This window comes from Pezoporus flaviventris, unplaced genomic scaffold, assembly GCF_033815535.1.
Source record: "Pezoporus flaviventris isolate CSIRO_AGI_PZ_B2104156 unplaced genomic scaffold, CSIRO_AGI_Pfla_v1 ptg000025l, whole genome shotgun sequence".
Lineage (NCBI taxonomy): Eukaryota > Metazoa > Chordata > Aves > Psittaciformes > Psittacidae > Pezoporus > Pezoporus flaviventris.
The window spans coordinates 25,487,123-25,502,197 of record NW_026892573.1 but is presented as its reverse complement, the minus strand read 5'-3'; the positions used below and the strand labels follow the sequence as shown (position 1 = coordinate 25,502,197).

Here is a 15,075-nt window from a genome sequence, read left to right as displayed (position 1 = left end):
CAGAAAAGCAATGCATCATAAAAAAAGATTTATTTTGAAAATCATGTTAAAGTTTATTTACAAAGTGGCTCAAAGTACAAGGCAACACATTTCATACAAAACTTGAGTCCTGGTAGCATGGATCCTCCTATTTGAAAGGAGTACCTGTTATTCTGTAGTCACTACATGCAAGAACTGAACCACTTTCTGCTGTTTATCAGTTACCTACATTCTGCTTTCAGTACGTATCACAGTAACCTTTCTAGTATCATTGGTCTACTGGTAGATTTGAATAAAGACCTGAATGTCAATAAAAGTTATCAGAGTGGCAGGATCTTGGGCATTTCTTTAAAAGTGCTTCTGTCAAATGCAGCTAAGCAAAAGCAGCCAGACAACACTGAAGTGTCAAGCTGCTAAGTGTCAAAACACTGATTTTACAAAGAATTTCCTTATGTGAAGAACATAGCACCAGCTGTTCCTGAGAGAAGGGGAAAATTCACCTTACTTAAACAATGAAAATGGGTCTGTTTGACCACACAGAAAGAAGGTAATTTACCTCACATGTTCCACTACAGAACGTTTTAAAGATGCATTCAATTGAAACAAACATTTACGTACATACGTACATTTCTTTTTATAGATACAATCTCTGCCAACCTTCATTGCACAGTATTTGCAGTACGTAACTGATTTTATTGCTATTAGTTTACCATACTGCTGTACTTCTAAAACTTCTAAAATGCTTATCAAATTGGTATCCTTAAAAGAAAAAAGGAGTTAAGTTCATCTGACACTTCTCAGAAATACAGCCAGACCTTCCAAAGCTCCAAGACCACTGACACCAGCTTTTCTCTGAGGTGGTAGCTGGTCACAACAGCACCAACAACTGGAGCACAGTCAAAGGCTTACTTAATGATCTACAAGTGGCCTTTTTACCAGACAAGAGGCATTTATTTCCACACAGTTATTATGGAAACGTTTGTCTGAGCATATGTCCGGAAACAAAGAAACTCTTTTCTTAAAAACAGGATTCAAAGCACTTACTACAGGTTCCCCTCAAATACTGCTATTTGGTCTCTATTCTAGCCACAAAAATGTTTTTGAGTTGCCTCTTTTCCCCATTATTATCCTTTTATCCCATGAGTGGTGCATAGCTTTGGCCTAAAACATGTGAATCCCTTAACAGTAACGGTATTGGTACATAATATAAGGTTTGGATCATGCAACTTTCTAAGCATTTGAGAATAGATCACTGTTGGAATACCAAGGCTACATACGTCCTTATGGCACAGTCCATATTCACAGTGACATCCAGATTTGTGAAACATCCACATTTCACGGATCCAAACTCGGAGCCTAGAGTGCATTAAGTAAGGCGGCTTGAGATTTTTCTGCCCCATAAGGCAGATGCATACTCATGTAGATGAGCAAGTGCCCTGCATGCTGGGACCTAACCTGAAATTAACTTTTCTGGGAAGTCCATGGTCACTGCCTGAAAATGGGCACAGGATACATACATTCACTTTGATTCCTTCCTAGAGAGGTCCGGTATGTGCAGTTCAAATGTGCAGCTACAAAAACAGGATACACATACGATGCCTGAGTCAGAGGCTGCCTGCTGCTTCACGGAACACAGGGCGCAGAGTACACCTCAGCCTACCTTAGGCCCACGTCCACCAAGCGGTCCACACTGCATCCAGACACCACAGACTATTAATGACCCGATCCAGTCTTCAGTCACATGACTCACTAAAAATTTTGCATCAACTTTATTCAGCACAACTAAGAATGGAGGAATTCACTTCTGCACACCCTTTTGTTTGCACTTAGCCAAAGTACCAGCCAATCTTCAGCCCTGCCTTTCCTTCCACTAATATGAATTTCTTTCTCCTTGTGCCGCCACAAAACTCTTTTCAGATCAAATGCTGGCTTCCAGCTATTTTAACAGTTATTTAAATAGCCCTCATTGTTTCTGCTTTCTTCTGTGAATGCCCATGTAAGAAGGAGGCCAAAGAGCTCTGCAAGTACTACAAGGAAGGCAACACAAAGTGCATTTCAACTTCTTCCAGAATTACCTCTGCAACATTAACCTGATCCCTTAACCCACTGGAGAGGCAAATCGCTGCTTCACTACAGCTACACACCATACTGTAACCAGGCATAAATGTCAACACCATATCCCCCGAGACCTCTGACGAATTTCAATCACTACTCAACTACTACTTACATACTGAGATGATGATTACTGTAGTGCTTAAATTCTTATGACCAGTATTTCCAGTTTAGTATCTTCAAGTGTATTTCTCTATCTCCTAGAGTTTGCCAGCATCTTGCCAACATTCACGCACATACTGCCAAAGAAGCCTTCGAACCATTACTAAATGTACTTAGTCCTAAACCTTTTATAACACACTCAAGCAATCCTTTGGTTCAAAAGCTCTGCAAGAAACTGAAGTTTAACTCAGAACTTAAGTTTTCTATACTGTTCAAGCAATTAACACTTTCAAAATTAACTGAACCTTTTAGGTCTACATGAAACAAAACTTATCTCCATCATTTTCATTTTATGGCAGAAACAGTGACAAGAGGATGAAGCAGTTTGCCAGGGCCACATAGCAAGTTAAAGGCTAAGGAAATATTAAAAACAAAGCCAAAATGCAATCTTCCATTGTTCCTTTGGAGAAGGTCACCCTCCCAGACAAATTCTATCTAAAACCCCTTTTCTAATCCACCTTGGCAATATGATCTGTTGGGCTTCTTTTTTTTTCCTTGAGGGTTTTGAAGTCAGTGTTGTCAAACAGAAAGAACTGGATTTGACATATAAGCATAAGAAGATTTGGGGTACAGGATGTAGCTTATCGTTGTTTACATCAACTGTTTTCCTCATTTATGGGTAGAAGAATCACACAGGTCTTGAAGTACCACTTCACATATACATTAAATGCGTGGCAAAAAGCATTATGCAAACTGGTTAGTCAGCTTCTACACAAAACCATGCTAACAGGGCCAGAAACACAGCGCACAACTCACAGTCCTGTGAAATGTGTTTATTAAGTAGAGGGTGACCCAGTGCCTCTGTAATAGGGATGAAGATTCAATTCAATAAGCAGCTGTTTTGACTGCTGGTTAAAAGAGAAAATCAGAACCCCAGAATCTTTACACTAGCCTAAAATGTGGGCTTATGCTGGTATTTTCTCACAGGCTACAAACTGCAATCCACATCCACGATCCAGAGGGCATATCCAGTGAATCCGCCACCTAACCAAGCCTGTAACTGCTCTTACAGGACAAGTTTAATGACCAAGACGCTGAATAGGACACACAGTCAAGGACATACCACTACAGTGTAACACAGAAAACACACTGATATGAGATGGCAACCACAACTGTAGTAACAGGAGAAGCCTCGTGTCCCCATCAACCGCATTCAATTTATCATCTTAACACTGTGGAGAGGCTTTTCAATCCAGCATTCTGAACCAGGGCTCTCAAGAAAAACACAGTTACAAAGAAAACCTTGTCACTAATTATTTTCTGAATCTGCAACTGGTTAGTAAACAGCTTGCCCCGTAATGCTCAGTTACTCCCTCAACCACAAAGAAATCTCTGTTCCTGCACTCTTCATCCTATAAATAGCCTCCAACATTTCTCCAGAAGGCATCAAACTGCAAAGTACAGTGTTGTCCATGAAGCACACGTGGATCTGGCAGCATCTGCTACGTTACTCACGTGCTTCCACAACCATGGAAGAACTTAAGAGATCCACAAGAAGTGACTGGGAATGGCAGTGCTAGGGCCATGCTGGTCCAGATCAATACACTTCTGTCAACTTCTCTAGTTCAAGAGGGAGCTAACAGAGAACCCCACTCAACCACACACAATCCAGCTCCCTTTTTATTTTCCACAATTCCTACAGAATACAAGAGAGACAAGAATAAACAGAGAAACCCTCTCAAACTAAAATGCACTGTCCAGAATTAAGAAGGAAAACTCCTCTGGTTTAAAAATTCCTATAAAATATGATAATTACATTTTCAGGCTAGCAGAAGCTAGCATTAGCTTTTATTGTTTATTTTTCCAAGAACTTTACTTATGCTTCATGCAGTTATCTGAATCACTCTTCATTTTTTCTTTGGAAAACATATATTGTGTGTCATTTATTTCTCTCCATTACAAGCTGTAACCTAATAGAGTAAATTCATCATGCTTTATGGTGAAATTTATTAATCCTGAGAACAGCTGTTTCCAAACAAATATTGAAAGTCAATAATGTCACTCCATAAGCAGGAAGAACTGTTTGCTTTTACATCCTGCCCGTCAAATCCAGAAGCCTAATGAAACAAGACACTTGAGTTATTAACCAAAGCATACACAGCTCTCCATAGTTTATTACACACTCTCAGTGGAGCTCTTTTACACCAACCCACAGTGGATCATTTATTTGGGAAGATGTCAGTCTTAAATAACCCACTGTCCTGTCTGGAAAAAGCTACACATTTCTACATGATTAATACACTTCCAAATGACACATTGGTAAGACTCAAGTTTTATTGAGTATTCAACAGGACCAAAACATGTAAGATTTCAGAAGCTTTTTACCAGGTGTTGACCTTCACTTAGAAACCATTGATGTCATGAAATACTCTGATTCTAAGGGTTCTGACAGAGAAACTGACAGATACGTGAAACTTAGCCTACAAAGTCTAAGATTTCTATCTGCCACCTATGTCAGAAGGTGGCAACATCTCACTGTAAGATGAATCAGCCCCTGGGACAATACAGTCGGAAGCACATCTGCTTCCCAGCGTTACCACTGGACAGCATGAATACTTTGGATTACAGTGGAACATCTCTTTGAGAGTTTTAGTCTGACCAGCCTACCATTACCTATGCTTTATGAGTACGTTACCAATTCTCTCTTGTCATCTACGGATACACAAATTAGGGGGCGAACATAATATGTGCCTTCTGCACTCAAGATTTAAAGCTCCGAAGACTAACCTGCAATAAATACAGCTAAAATATCAACACACATAGCCCCAAAAGAGCCCAAATAAACCACAACCCTTCACCGACGGTAACCGCATCACCTAACAATGCACATAGAAAGCGTTTCCGCTAATTTCTATACAGGACTTCCCAACGAAATGAGGGTCCAGCCAGGCGCCACTAACGCCTTCAGCAGCCGCCCCGAGCGACGGGCTCCGGCTAAGCGGGACCGCGGCCCGCCCTGAGCCCTGCTGCGGCGAGCTCTAGCTGGGATCCCCTTCTGAGGGGCCCGCGGAGAGAGACGAGGCCCCGCCGGCTGTGTGCCGTGCTCCGCTCCCTTCAGCCCCGCCGGCCGCAGATGCCGCTGGCCCGGCTCCAGGCGCCCAGTCCTCGCCTCCCGCCTCCCCGTTCCCGCTGCGCTGCTTCGCGCTGGGGAAGCCCCGGCAGCCGCCGACGCCTGACGCGGGTAAGCGGCCGGACAGCGCCCACCCCTCCCCTAGGTGGGATGGTTCATCCCGCCCGCCTCGATGCGCTGAACCACTGCAGCGCATCCCCCGTAGGCAGAACCATTCCGCCTCGAGGGGAGGGGGATAAAGTTAGCCGGCCGCTCCTCACGCTCACACCCCCTCCTCTCCGCCCCGCGACGCTCCGCCATCCCGCAGCCCCTCGGCCGCTCCCGCCGCCCCGCACGCCTCACCCAGCTCCTCCCGGCCGGCGCCGTCCATCGCCCCGCCGCCTCTCAGCTCGCCCTTCCGCCAAGGTGGAGCCGGCCGGCGGGGCTCTGCGCATGCGTCCTGCGCGATGGGCTGGGACCCGGGGGAGCGAACCATAGATAGCAGCGGGAAAGACAAGCCCGGTGTGGCTGGTGTTGGTCCTCCCGGACTGTGTGTGTGTGTGTCTCTCGCCCTCGGCATTCCCAGGGTTGATCCTGTGCACGGCACAGGCTATCCCTGCTGGTGCGGGGCTCCGCATCCACCTTCCAATGGCTTCCACTGCTGGAGGTTGTCCCTCTCACACCTCCAGGCCTCACTCTCACAGAGCCTCCCTGTGCCTCCTGGCCCGGCCGTGCTGCTGTGGCAGTGCATGGTTCCTGCAGAGCTCCAGCCGCCCTCAGAGAATCAGAGAACAGTTTGGGTTGGAAGGGACCTTCCAAGCTCATCTAGTGCAATGAGGAAGGACATCTTCAGCTAAGTCAGGTTTCCCAGAACCACAGCCAGCCTGGCCTTGAATGTCTCCAGGGATGGGGCATCCACCACCTCTGGGGGCAACCACTCCAAACCACAATCAAGTCACTGTTTTACCACTCGTTTTACTTTTTTCCCTCGTATCCAGCATGCATCTCCCCTGTTTTAGTTTAAAACCATCACCTCTTGTCCTATCACAGCAGGCTTTGCTAAAAAGTCTCCCTATCTTTCTTATAGGCCCCTTTTAAGAACTGAAAGGCCACAAGAAGGTCTCCCTGCAGTCTTCTCTAGGCTGAACAACCCCAACGTTCTCACCTTTCCTCACGGGAGAGATGCTCCATCCCTCTGATCATCCTCATGGCCCTCCTCTGGACTTGTTCCAACAGTTCCATGTCCTTTTTATGTTGAGGACACCAGAACTGCACACAATACTCCAGGTGAGGTCTCAGGAGAGCAGAGCAGAGGGGCAGGATCACCTCCTTCGACCTGCTGGTCACGCTCCTTTTGATGCAGCCCAGGATGCAGTTGTCTTTCTGGGCTGTGAGCACACACTGCAGCCGGCTCATGTCCAATCTTTCATCCACCAATACCCTCAAACCCTTCTCCTCAGGGCTACTCTCAATCTCCTCATCCCACAACCTGTACTGATAACAAGGGTTGCCCCGACCTAGCTGCAGGACCCTGCACTTGGCCCCATTGAACCTCATCGGGTTCACATGGGCCCACCTCTTGAGCCTGTCCAAGTCCCTGTGGATAGCTTCCCATCCGTGGGTCATGATCACCCCTGGGAGAGAGCAGCAGGCCTGAGGTAACACATGCAGCTGGTGCCTTGCCATGTGCAACAGCTCATTTGGTTATGAAGCACAAATTATGGGTAATTTGTGTTTGCCTTCCAGCACTAGAAAATTAACTTGTATCTGTATTTTTTTAACCTTCAGAGCCATTCAGGAGCAGCTGCTTTTGGATCAGCACAGGCTGCATTATGGGAATTAGTGTTGCTGCTTGTGTCTGCTGTGGTTCCAGGTCGGATGGCCCCATAAAGCTTTGCCAACATCTGTTGCCCTCTGTAAGGCTGGGGAGCCTGGCTTTGGAGAGGGCACTGCAAGCATACAGCCATGATTAATAACTGAAGGCTGAAAACAAGGTGGGAGTTAAGAGTTCAGCAGTGCTTGACAGCTCAGCTTCTCAAGAGATTTGCAGTTTGGCCTCCTGCAAGACAAGCTCAAATTATTATACCTGTGTGAAACAAGAGATGATTCAAAAGGACATTTGTGAGAATCATAGTTAATGATGGATCAACCTTCAGAACAAGAAGAGTTCTTAAGAGTTATCAAATGTTACCTGTAACTAATCATTTGATAGCAAATTACTCACTTCCTGAAACTGATGTTCCACTTCTTGTAGATTCTACAGGACCACTGCATCTTCTCTGTGCACTCTTGCAGATAAGGATATTTATTAACAGCTTCACCAGTAAGCAAAATAAATGTTGGGGAAATGCAGACAGTGTGAAACAGTGCAAAACGGCAGTTTAGAAATCCTCTCTTTATAAGTAAATGCTTCTATTCATATTAAAATAAAGCAGTATTTCCTGTAATTCCTTTGATATTTTTTTTGTTTTATATCTTTAGAAGTCAATTGTACAAGGTGCTAAAACAGATTTCAGCCATACTCTGTAATCAAAGCTGTAATCAGAGCTCAAGGTTACTCTGAAGTGATATTCAGAATCCTTACTCTCTAAACCTTTCCTCTGAAATTAAGATTTAGACTTGTGCAGTAAAAGCTTTAATAACTCCATGAACTTTAATTTTAATTATTTGAAGACCATAATATAGAGCTGGTTGCAGGGGCATGAGGAGAAGGGATGGAGTGTTGTCCTAGTTGTCCTATATTGAAGAAAGACATAATGCTCCGAAGGATTTTCAACTGAAGTTACACTGTCTAACCCAAATGGATCACTCTCTGGTAGAGCCTTCTTCCAGCAAGCATAGTCTCTTGTGAATTTTGAACACTTGGAGACTCATCTTCCACTAACCTGATACCCACCCTTTAACTTACCTTTCATGAGAATCATATATTAGGGATTTTTATCAAAACTTGTCAAGGTTCTGCCTACATCTATGGCTATAAAGTTTCCAGCTGTTGGTTTCCTTTAACAGAACATCTTTTGTTTTTTTTGCAATGAAAATGTATGATAAAATTACTTGTCTTTTCTCTACACAGGAGAAATGTGGAAATCTTCTGAGCCTCTCAGAAGCTTCAGTCAACTTCAGACGTGCATCATTCCTTCATTTATCTACAATTAATAAGTTCCAATGGGGAAAATACTCATTTTCAATTGGCAATATATATTTCCAGATACCACAGTCCTCCAAACTTTAATTAAAAAGAATGAGACATGTGATTGAGCTACTGCTTGGCTACCTCAAATTTGTCTTGGAAAAGCGTTCTCAGTCATCAATCTGTGACTGCAGGTTACTGATTTAAGGAACTGAGTCACTAGTTACAATGCTTGTATCAAGCCTTTACACAGTGTATATGTCTTTTCTTGATAATCTTGGATATACTTTATTCTCCATTGTTTCTAACAATGCCAAAGTTTGCTGAGAAAGTAGTATCAGATCATTAATGTCTATTCAGAATGTTTACTCGGTTAAGAGTATTCATTTCTTCTCCCTTGTCATTGCATCTCAGGACTTGGCTCACAGTAAATCCCGTAAAGGTGCTGAAAAGACATTAAGGATATAATACATCTGTATTTCACATCCTGCCCAATGGAAAATGATTTGTTTCTACCATGTGCTGCTGTTGGCATCAAAGCTTCTTCATTGAGGAGGACGTTTATTATGTGTTTAGAGAGGTTTTCTGATAGGCTCCAAAATATTATATCAAGTATCTAATAACCAGTGGTGACCAATGAATATCCAAAAAACATAGGAGCTGCCATAATGTGATGGATATTTGTGATTTTGTAATATGCATTTTGTTCCTCTTTGGTAAGAACAGAAGAATTTACTTTAATGGAAACATCTGGTTAAATCCTAGTCATCCATCCATCAATGCAAAACTACTTCATGATGTGAATTTTGTAGTCACCAAATGCTTGTTTACCCAAGGCTTCATCTTCTGAACAGCATATACAAATTCCCTCTTAGAAATCATGGATTCAACTTGTGTTGGTTCAGAACAAGGCCAGATGCAATACAATACCCACTTCATCCATTTTTATTGTTGTTTTTTTATTAACAGCTAAGCCTGAAATCTGTAGGGGCTGTTTTCAGGATTTTTTTTTTTTTCTCTACTTAAATCAAGTAGAGAATTGATTATTAGCTTCTTAATAGAACAGCTGCTCTGCTTGGTCTGGCTAAACCTCAGTTTAATCCATGGCTAATTTTCCACACTTGTTTAGGGAAGAAAAATACAGGAAAATATGCAGAAATAGTGTTTTGCTACACAGATGTCAGCTAGCTTTCATTCTGACATCTTTAGCTATCTTTAGTTCTTTAGCTCAAGTCTTGAGGGACTTTTCTTTCATTTCTCTATGGAATCTTTTTCTTTGCAATCCTTTCTGTTTGGCTTTCAGACTATTCCATGGCAGTGAGTCCTGAACTTCAATTATGCATTGTGCAAAAAAGTGTGCCTTTGAGCCTACTACTTGATATTTAACCCCTAGTTTTGTAATCTAACAATAATTGTTGCACTTAAGTTCTCCAAGTCATTCCTGGTTTTACAGATCACTCATTCTCTTCTATCTCTTTTCCAGCTTGAAGAGTCCTAGTCTATTTAATCTCCCCTCACAGAGAAGCCATTCCATACTTTTTATTATTCCCATCCCTTCCTCTGTGTTTTCTAGATCTCCTATGTTCATATGAGGACACCAGAAATGCAGAAATACAGGACACTAAAAACCCTTCTCCCTACATCTGACTGCTTTTTACTTCTGCTTTTTATAACAGTTTGTATTTAACTTTTACTCAGGTACTCACTTGCCAGGTGATTACTTTGTGTGATGTTTTAATAAGCCATTGGTAGAACTCAATTATGTTGCCATCTGTCTGTCTGTAGACTGTAATCCTGTCTGATTGGCAGATGATTGGCATTCCTCCAAGGTTTATATCACTGGTTATATTTAAGAGCACATTTAGAAATCACCTTGAGTATGAATATGGCATCCACATTCCATTAGATCCTGGACAGCATTTTGCTCATCTGAGTATCGAAAAGCAATAGCTCCTGTCATTTCATCACTGACATGAAAACACATATGTCTCTCCTTACCTCTTTCCAAGTTGTTTCACGCAAAGTCCTTATGTTCAGTGTTCTGGTCTATAATGGGCCGTTTCCAAGGATTCCCATTCTTGCTTTTTCTTGGTACAAATATTCTGTCTTCTATGCATCCTCCTTTCTGGTATTTATAGACATTGATGAGATCCCCCTGAGCCTTCTCTTCCCCAGGCTGAACAGTCACAGTTCTTTCAGCCTTTTCTGAAAGGGAAGATGCTCTAGCCCCTTCATCATCTTTGTGGCTCTTCATTGGACTCTCTCCAGTATGTCCATGCCTCTTTTGTACTGGGGAGCCTGGAACTTAACACAGTACTCCAGGCATGGCCACACAAGTGCTGATCACCTCCTTTGACGTGGTGCCAATACTTTGCTTAATGCAGCCCAGGATTCCATTGGACTCCTTTGTGGCAAGGGCCCACTGCTGGCTCATGTTCTACTTGGTGCCCACCATGACCCCCATGTCCCTTTTTGCTAAGCTGCTTTCCAGCATATGCTTGTGCCTGGGGGTGTTTATGAGGTGTGTGGAGTTGACAGTCGTGTTGTCACTGTCAGCGATTAAGAACACAGATCATAAAACAACCACTGAGTTCAACAGCTATGCTTCAAACTCCAAACCTGCTGTTCACAACTTTGATTGCTACAGAGGTAATGAACCCAGAAATATTAGCTGGTCCCCACTGGAATCTGTAAAACACAGCTGTTGAGTAACAAAATGTTAAAAGCCTGGTATGTGTTGACTTTGATGAAGAATAAATATGATTGCAGAAGATGCTGCAGCTGTCAAAAGTGCTGCTGGTGTTTCATACTTCAAATAGAAATATTCAAATATCAGAAACATGGAGAAAGCCGACAGGATTTTTGCCAGCATGAATCATTATCCCGTGGCTAAAGTACAATATTTTTTCTGTCACTTAATGAAAATAAAGGATCTACATTTGCATATTGATCCGTATATACTGGGACAAACCAGTCAAGTGTTGCCAATAGCAAGGTTCAGTTTTGTTGTTTAATTTGGTGGGCTGCCAGTGTCAACTTCCTTTCAGTACAGTTCAAAGTTGAAGTACAGCATCACTTCAGTAAATAACTTGGGAATATATCACAAATGTCTTATACCATTTATCTGAAATATTTAAATAGAAACAGATGCAGTGCATGACAGACTTAACAAGTTGTACTAAAGATCATTATGATAATTTTGGACAGGGTTTCAGATTTGCAACGCTTTTCCATATAATCCTGCTAACTTCACAGTACTACAGTCTGAAAAACAGTGCTGGAATTCTGAGGCTGTCCTAGAAATACAACACTCCATTTACTCTAAGCATCTGCATGACCTACCTTTATGCTTGTGAAATTAGCTAGGTGTCTAAAGGTCTGCATATGACCAGATAGATACACTACAGGTCTTGATAACTGTCTCCAGCCTATGGTCAGTTTTGTCTTGTACTAGGGTATTCAGTAATAGAATCGTAGAACGGTTAGGGTTGGAAAGGACCTTAAGATCAGGGAGTTCTTACTTTGTGGCCCTGTTCTAGACCTCTGACTGGCTTTCTCCAAGACTATGTCCTGGCACTGTCAGGGGACAGTCCTCTTCAAGTCAGCTCCCAAAAAGCACTGTGGACAAGAACGCACAAACCCTGGTTCTGCAGTCCCCCAGTACTATTCCAGCGGGCTCTGCACCTTCAAACAGCCTGCATGTCCTTGTACAATGCTTCCAGGGCATTTAGTGTACACACAAAGACTGAAAATAGGTGACAGAAGAAGGGAAAAGAATTGGCAGGAGTGTGAGAAAAATCCCTCCCATTTTAAAAGGGAATTCCACCATTCATCGTTTCCACAGCTAAATATAATACATCAGTCCAGGTCTCTTTTGATGCTCATGGCCGTAACATCACAAAAAGACATGGCCACCAGCAGAGCCCTGATGCTGTGAGCCACCCTCCCACCCCTGTGATTCACATCAGCTTGGGAACTAGCACAGCTTACGGCACAAAGCATTAGTGCCAGAGTCTGCTCTAATTTGTGAAAAACCTCCAGAGAACTACAGCTCAGAGCAAGTGCTGATCCATATCGCAGCATGCGCTGCAGGGACTCCTTTCATGCGTCCTGGGGGATTCTCCCTCCACCAGCTGCAAGGCTTTCAGAGCCCTGGTATTCCTGTGAAGTAGCGTTCAAAGAGGAGTGCAAAGGGAGGGAGGATTATCTGCCTTATTGAGCTTCCTGAAGGAAAAGCAGTTGTAGGGCACTCTAAAACCATGGCTAGTTAGGGATTAAAAGATGATACTGAGAATATTTCTTTTTAAGCTGCAGGAAATGTTAATTATGGGAATTAAGCAATAGTTGCATAGATCATTGATTCTGAGGAAAAAACAGATCAAATCAAACAACAGAAAAATAGCACCTCCTGGAAAGAGCCAGAAGGTACTGGATATTAGGAAATCTGTGATCATCAGACAGCTGAACATCGGAGTAAGTACACCTGGAGTTTTTCCCCAGGATCCATTTATTACTCTGAAATTTCCTATTGCTCTGTATTACAAGTACCTGCACTGGTACTGATTTCCTCAGTGAACATGGGAATGCAGCTCTCTTTCATCTGCTCTTAGATTTATCTAATGCTTTGTGAAAACTAAGGAGTGTGCCATGTTCATCTTAGAATCTCTGGTCAGCCACTGATACTCAGGAAGCATTTAGAAGCTGTTGAAAAGCTCATGGGCAGAGGAAGATCACTCACCAGTTACCATCACAGGCAAAACAGACTCAGCTTGGGGAAACAAATTTAATTTATTGCCAATTAAACAAAGCAGGATAATGAGAAATAAGAACAAATCTTAAAAACACCTTCCTCCCACCCCTCCCTTCTTCCTGGGCTCAACTTCACTCCTGACACCTTCTACCTCCTCTGTTAACTGCTCCAGTATGGGCCCTTCGCACAGGGTGCAGCCTGCAGGGCAGACTGCCCCAGCATGGGTGAGAAATCAACTCTATCCCAGCCCCAACCAGTACGGCATCCCAGGTATGTAAGAAATGGTATCAGAATAGGATGAATGGAAGTGGATGTGTTGGCTTTATATGGCAAGTTTTTGGTAGTGGGAGAGACTGCAGGGGTGGTTTCTATAAGAAGAGGCCAGAAGCTTCCCCCATATAATTTCATAGCCAGCCCATTTGATTTGTGAAATGTCAGTGCCACAAATGAGCAGCCATCATTTTGTTTTCTGTGTAAGCACAATGAAGTGGTGTCTTCCATTCACAGAGCAGTACTGCTGCACTGTAATCACAAACAAATCATACTACATCCTGACAAAAAAAAAACATTTTTCTCCTTAAAAATCTCATTCTTTGTGGACTGCAGTGTTTGCTTTTGAATTGTCAGTTGCATAAAACTCTGTATCCCAAACCCCAGAAACAGAGGGTTTAGTGGAACAAAAGGATGCACTGACTACCGTTGTCTTTTTCTGGAGTACTTTCCTGGGATCATGTTTATCAATACAGTGAACACCTCCTTTTCTATGGAGAAGTTCATTCTCTTCTTTACTTCACAAAGGAATTTTCAAAATAATGACTATATCCACCTTTTGCAAGTGCTGTATATTTAGACAGAAGTAAATAATAATAATTTGTGTGCATTTAATGCTGAATATTATACTTCAGCTCTGGACTTCTGACAATAGAATGGAAAGCTGATTGGTGCAGTACTGGTACCCATTTACAGCTACAGTGCTGTATTTAACATTAAAATAAACTACACTGTTATCTTAATCCCGTTTTTAGTAACCCTTTCCTTATTTCTTCCTCTTACTTTCTCAACTTAGGTTCTGAGGTAAGCTTGATGTCAGCAGCAACAAAGCATGTAACAGTTATGCAAAGGTGACACTACAAAGAGGGACTGAGTCAAAAGGTCTGCTTCTTGGTGGAAGCCATTGGTGCTTCCAGTGAGGTCTCTGTATTTGTTGATTTGCATTAAAGGATTGCATACAATCTAGAAAAGAAAATATGTATTTTTGGAAAACCACCTATTTACATCACCATTTTGTGTTCTAAATGGGAATGTTTTGGTGAGGACTGCTATTGATTACAAAGCGGCAATCATGACTTCATTATTTTAGAGGTGACAGCCTGGTGCATGTGTGCCAGTCCTGGTTTGTGGGTGGGCTGCATGCCCCATTATGGAGCCGTTTGGACTGCCTGTACCAGTAAGCTTACTAGATGGTGGGTACAACCACTGTTCCGTGATTATCTAGATCAAATTCTAATGAAAAACCCAGCTTGGTTGTGAGCTGATCTTTCACTTTTCCAGACAGAGCTTGCATGCAGATCATTCCCAACAAGGAAATTGGATGTAGCTAACCCATTTTGGAGGGCGATGGGCTTTAGCTATATGGGCTGTGTTCTATTAGGTCCATTAGTTTTACGTACCTCATGCTCAGGAAAGACCTTGCCCTGTTTTGATTACTAGTCTAGATTTTGTTCACTGGTACAGATTCATTGAAGAGCAGGTCAGTAAGCAGATGATTCCTGAAGGAGCCAAGAAGTTGCAGAATCTCCTCTGTCTGTAGCTGGAACAAGAGCAAAGTATGGGCAAGGTGGAGAGAGGAAGAAGGTGCTTGCTGTGTAACATGCTTCATTCATCCCTGGTAAA

The 15,075-nt window shown here is 42.7% G+C and overlaps 1 protein-coding gene across 3 annotated transcripts in view; it reads right to left on the bottom strand.

The window, feature by feature from the left end:
- SLC36A4 (solute carrier family 36 member 4) overlaps window positions 1-5,778 on the bottom strand; it is a 94,162-nt gene extending 88,384 nt beyond the window's left edge. For 2 of the 3 annotated variants that reach the window (XM_061457899.1, XM_061457897.1), the window contains exon 1: window positions 5,666-5,778. In XM_061457899.1, coding sequence (XP_061313883.1) covers window positions 5,666-5,693 — 28 coding nt within the window. In that variant the 5' untranslated portion in view covers window positions 5,694-5,778. The remainder of the gene's footprint in view (window positions 1-5,665) is intronic. The other variant, XM_061457900.1, reaches the window with a different exon arrangement.
- Window positions 5,779-15,075: the final 9,297 nt, after the last annotated feature.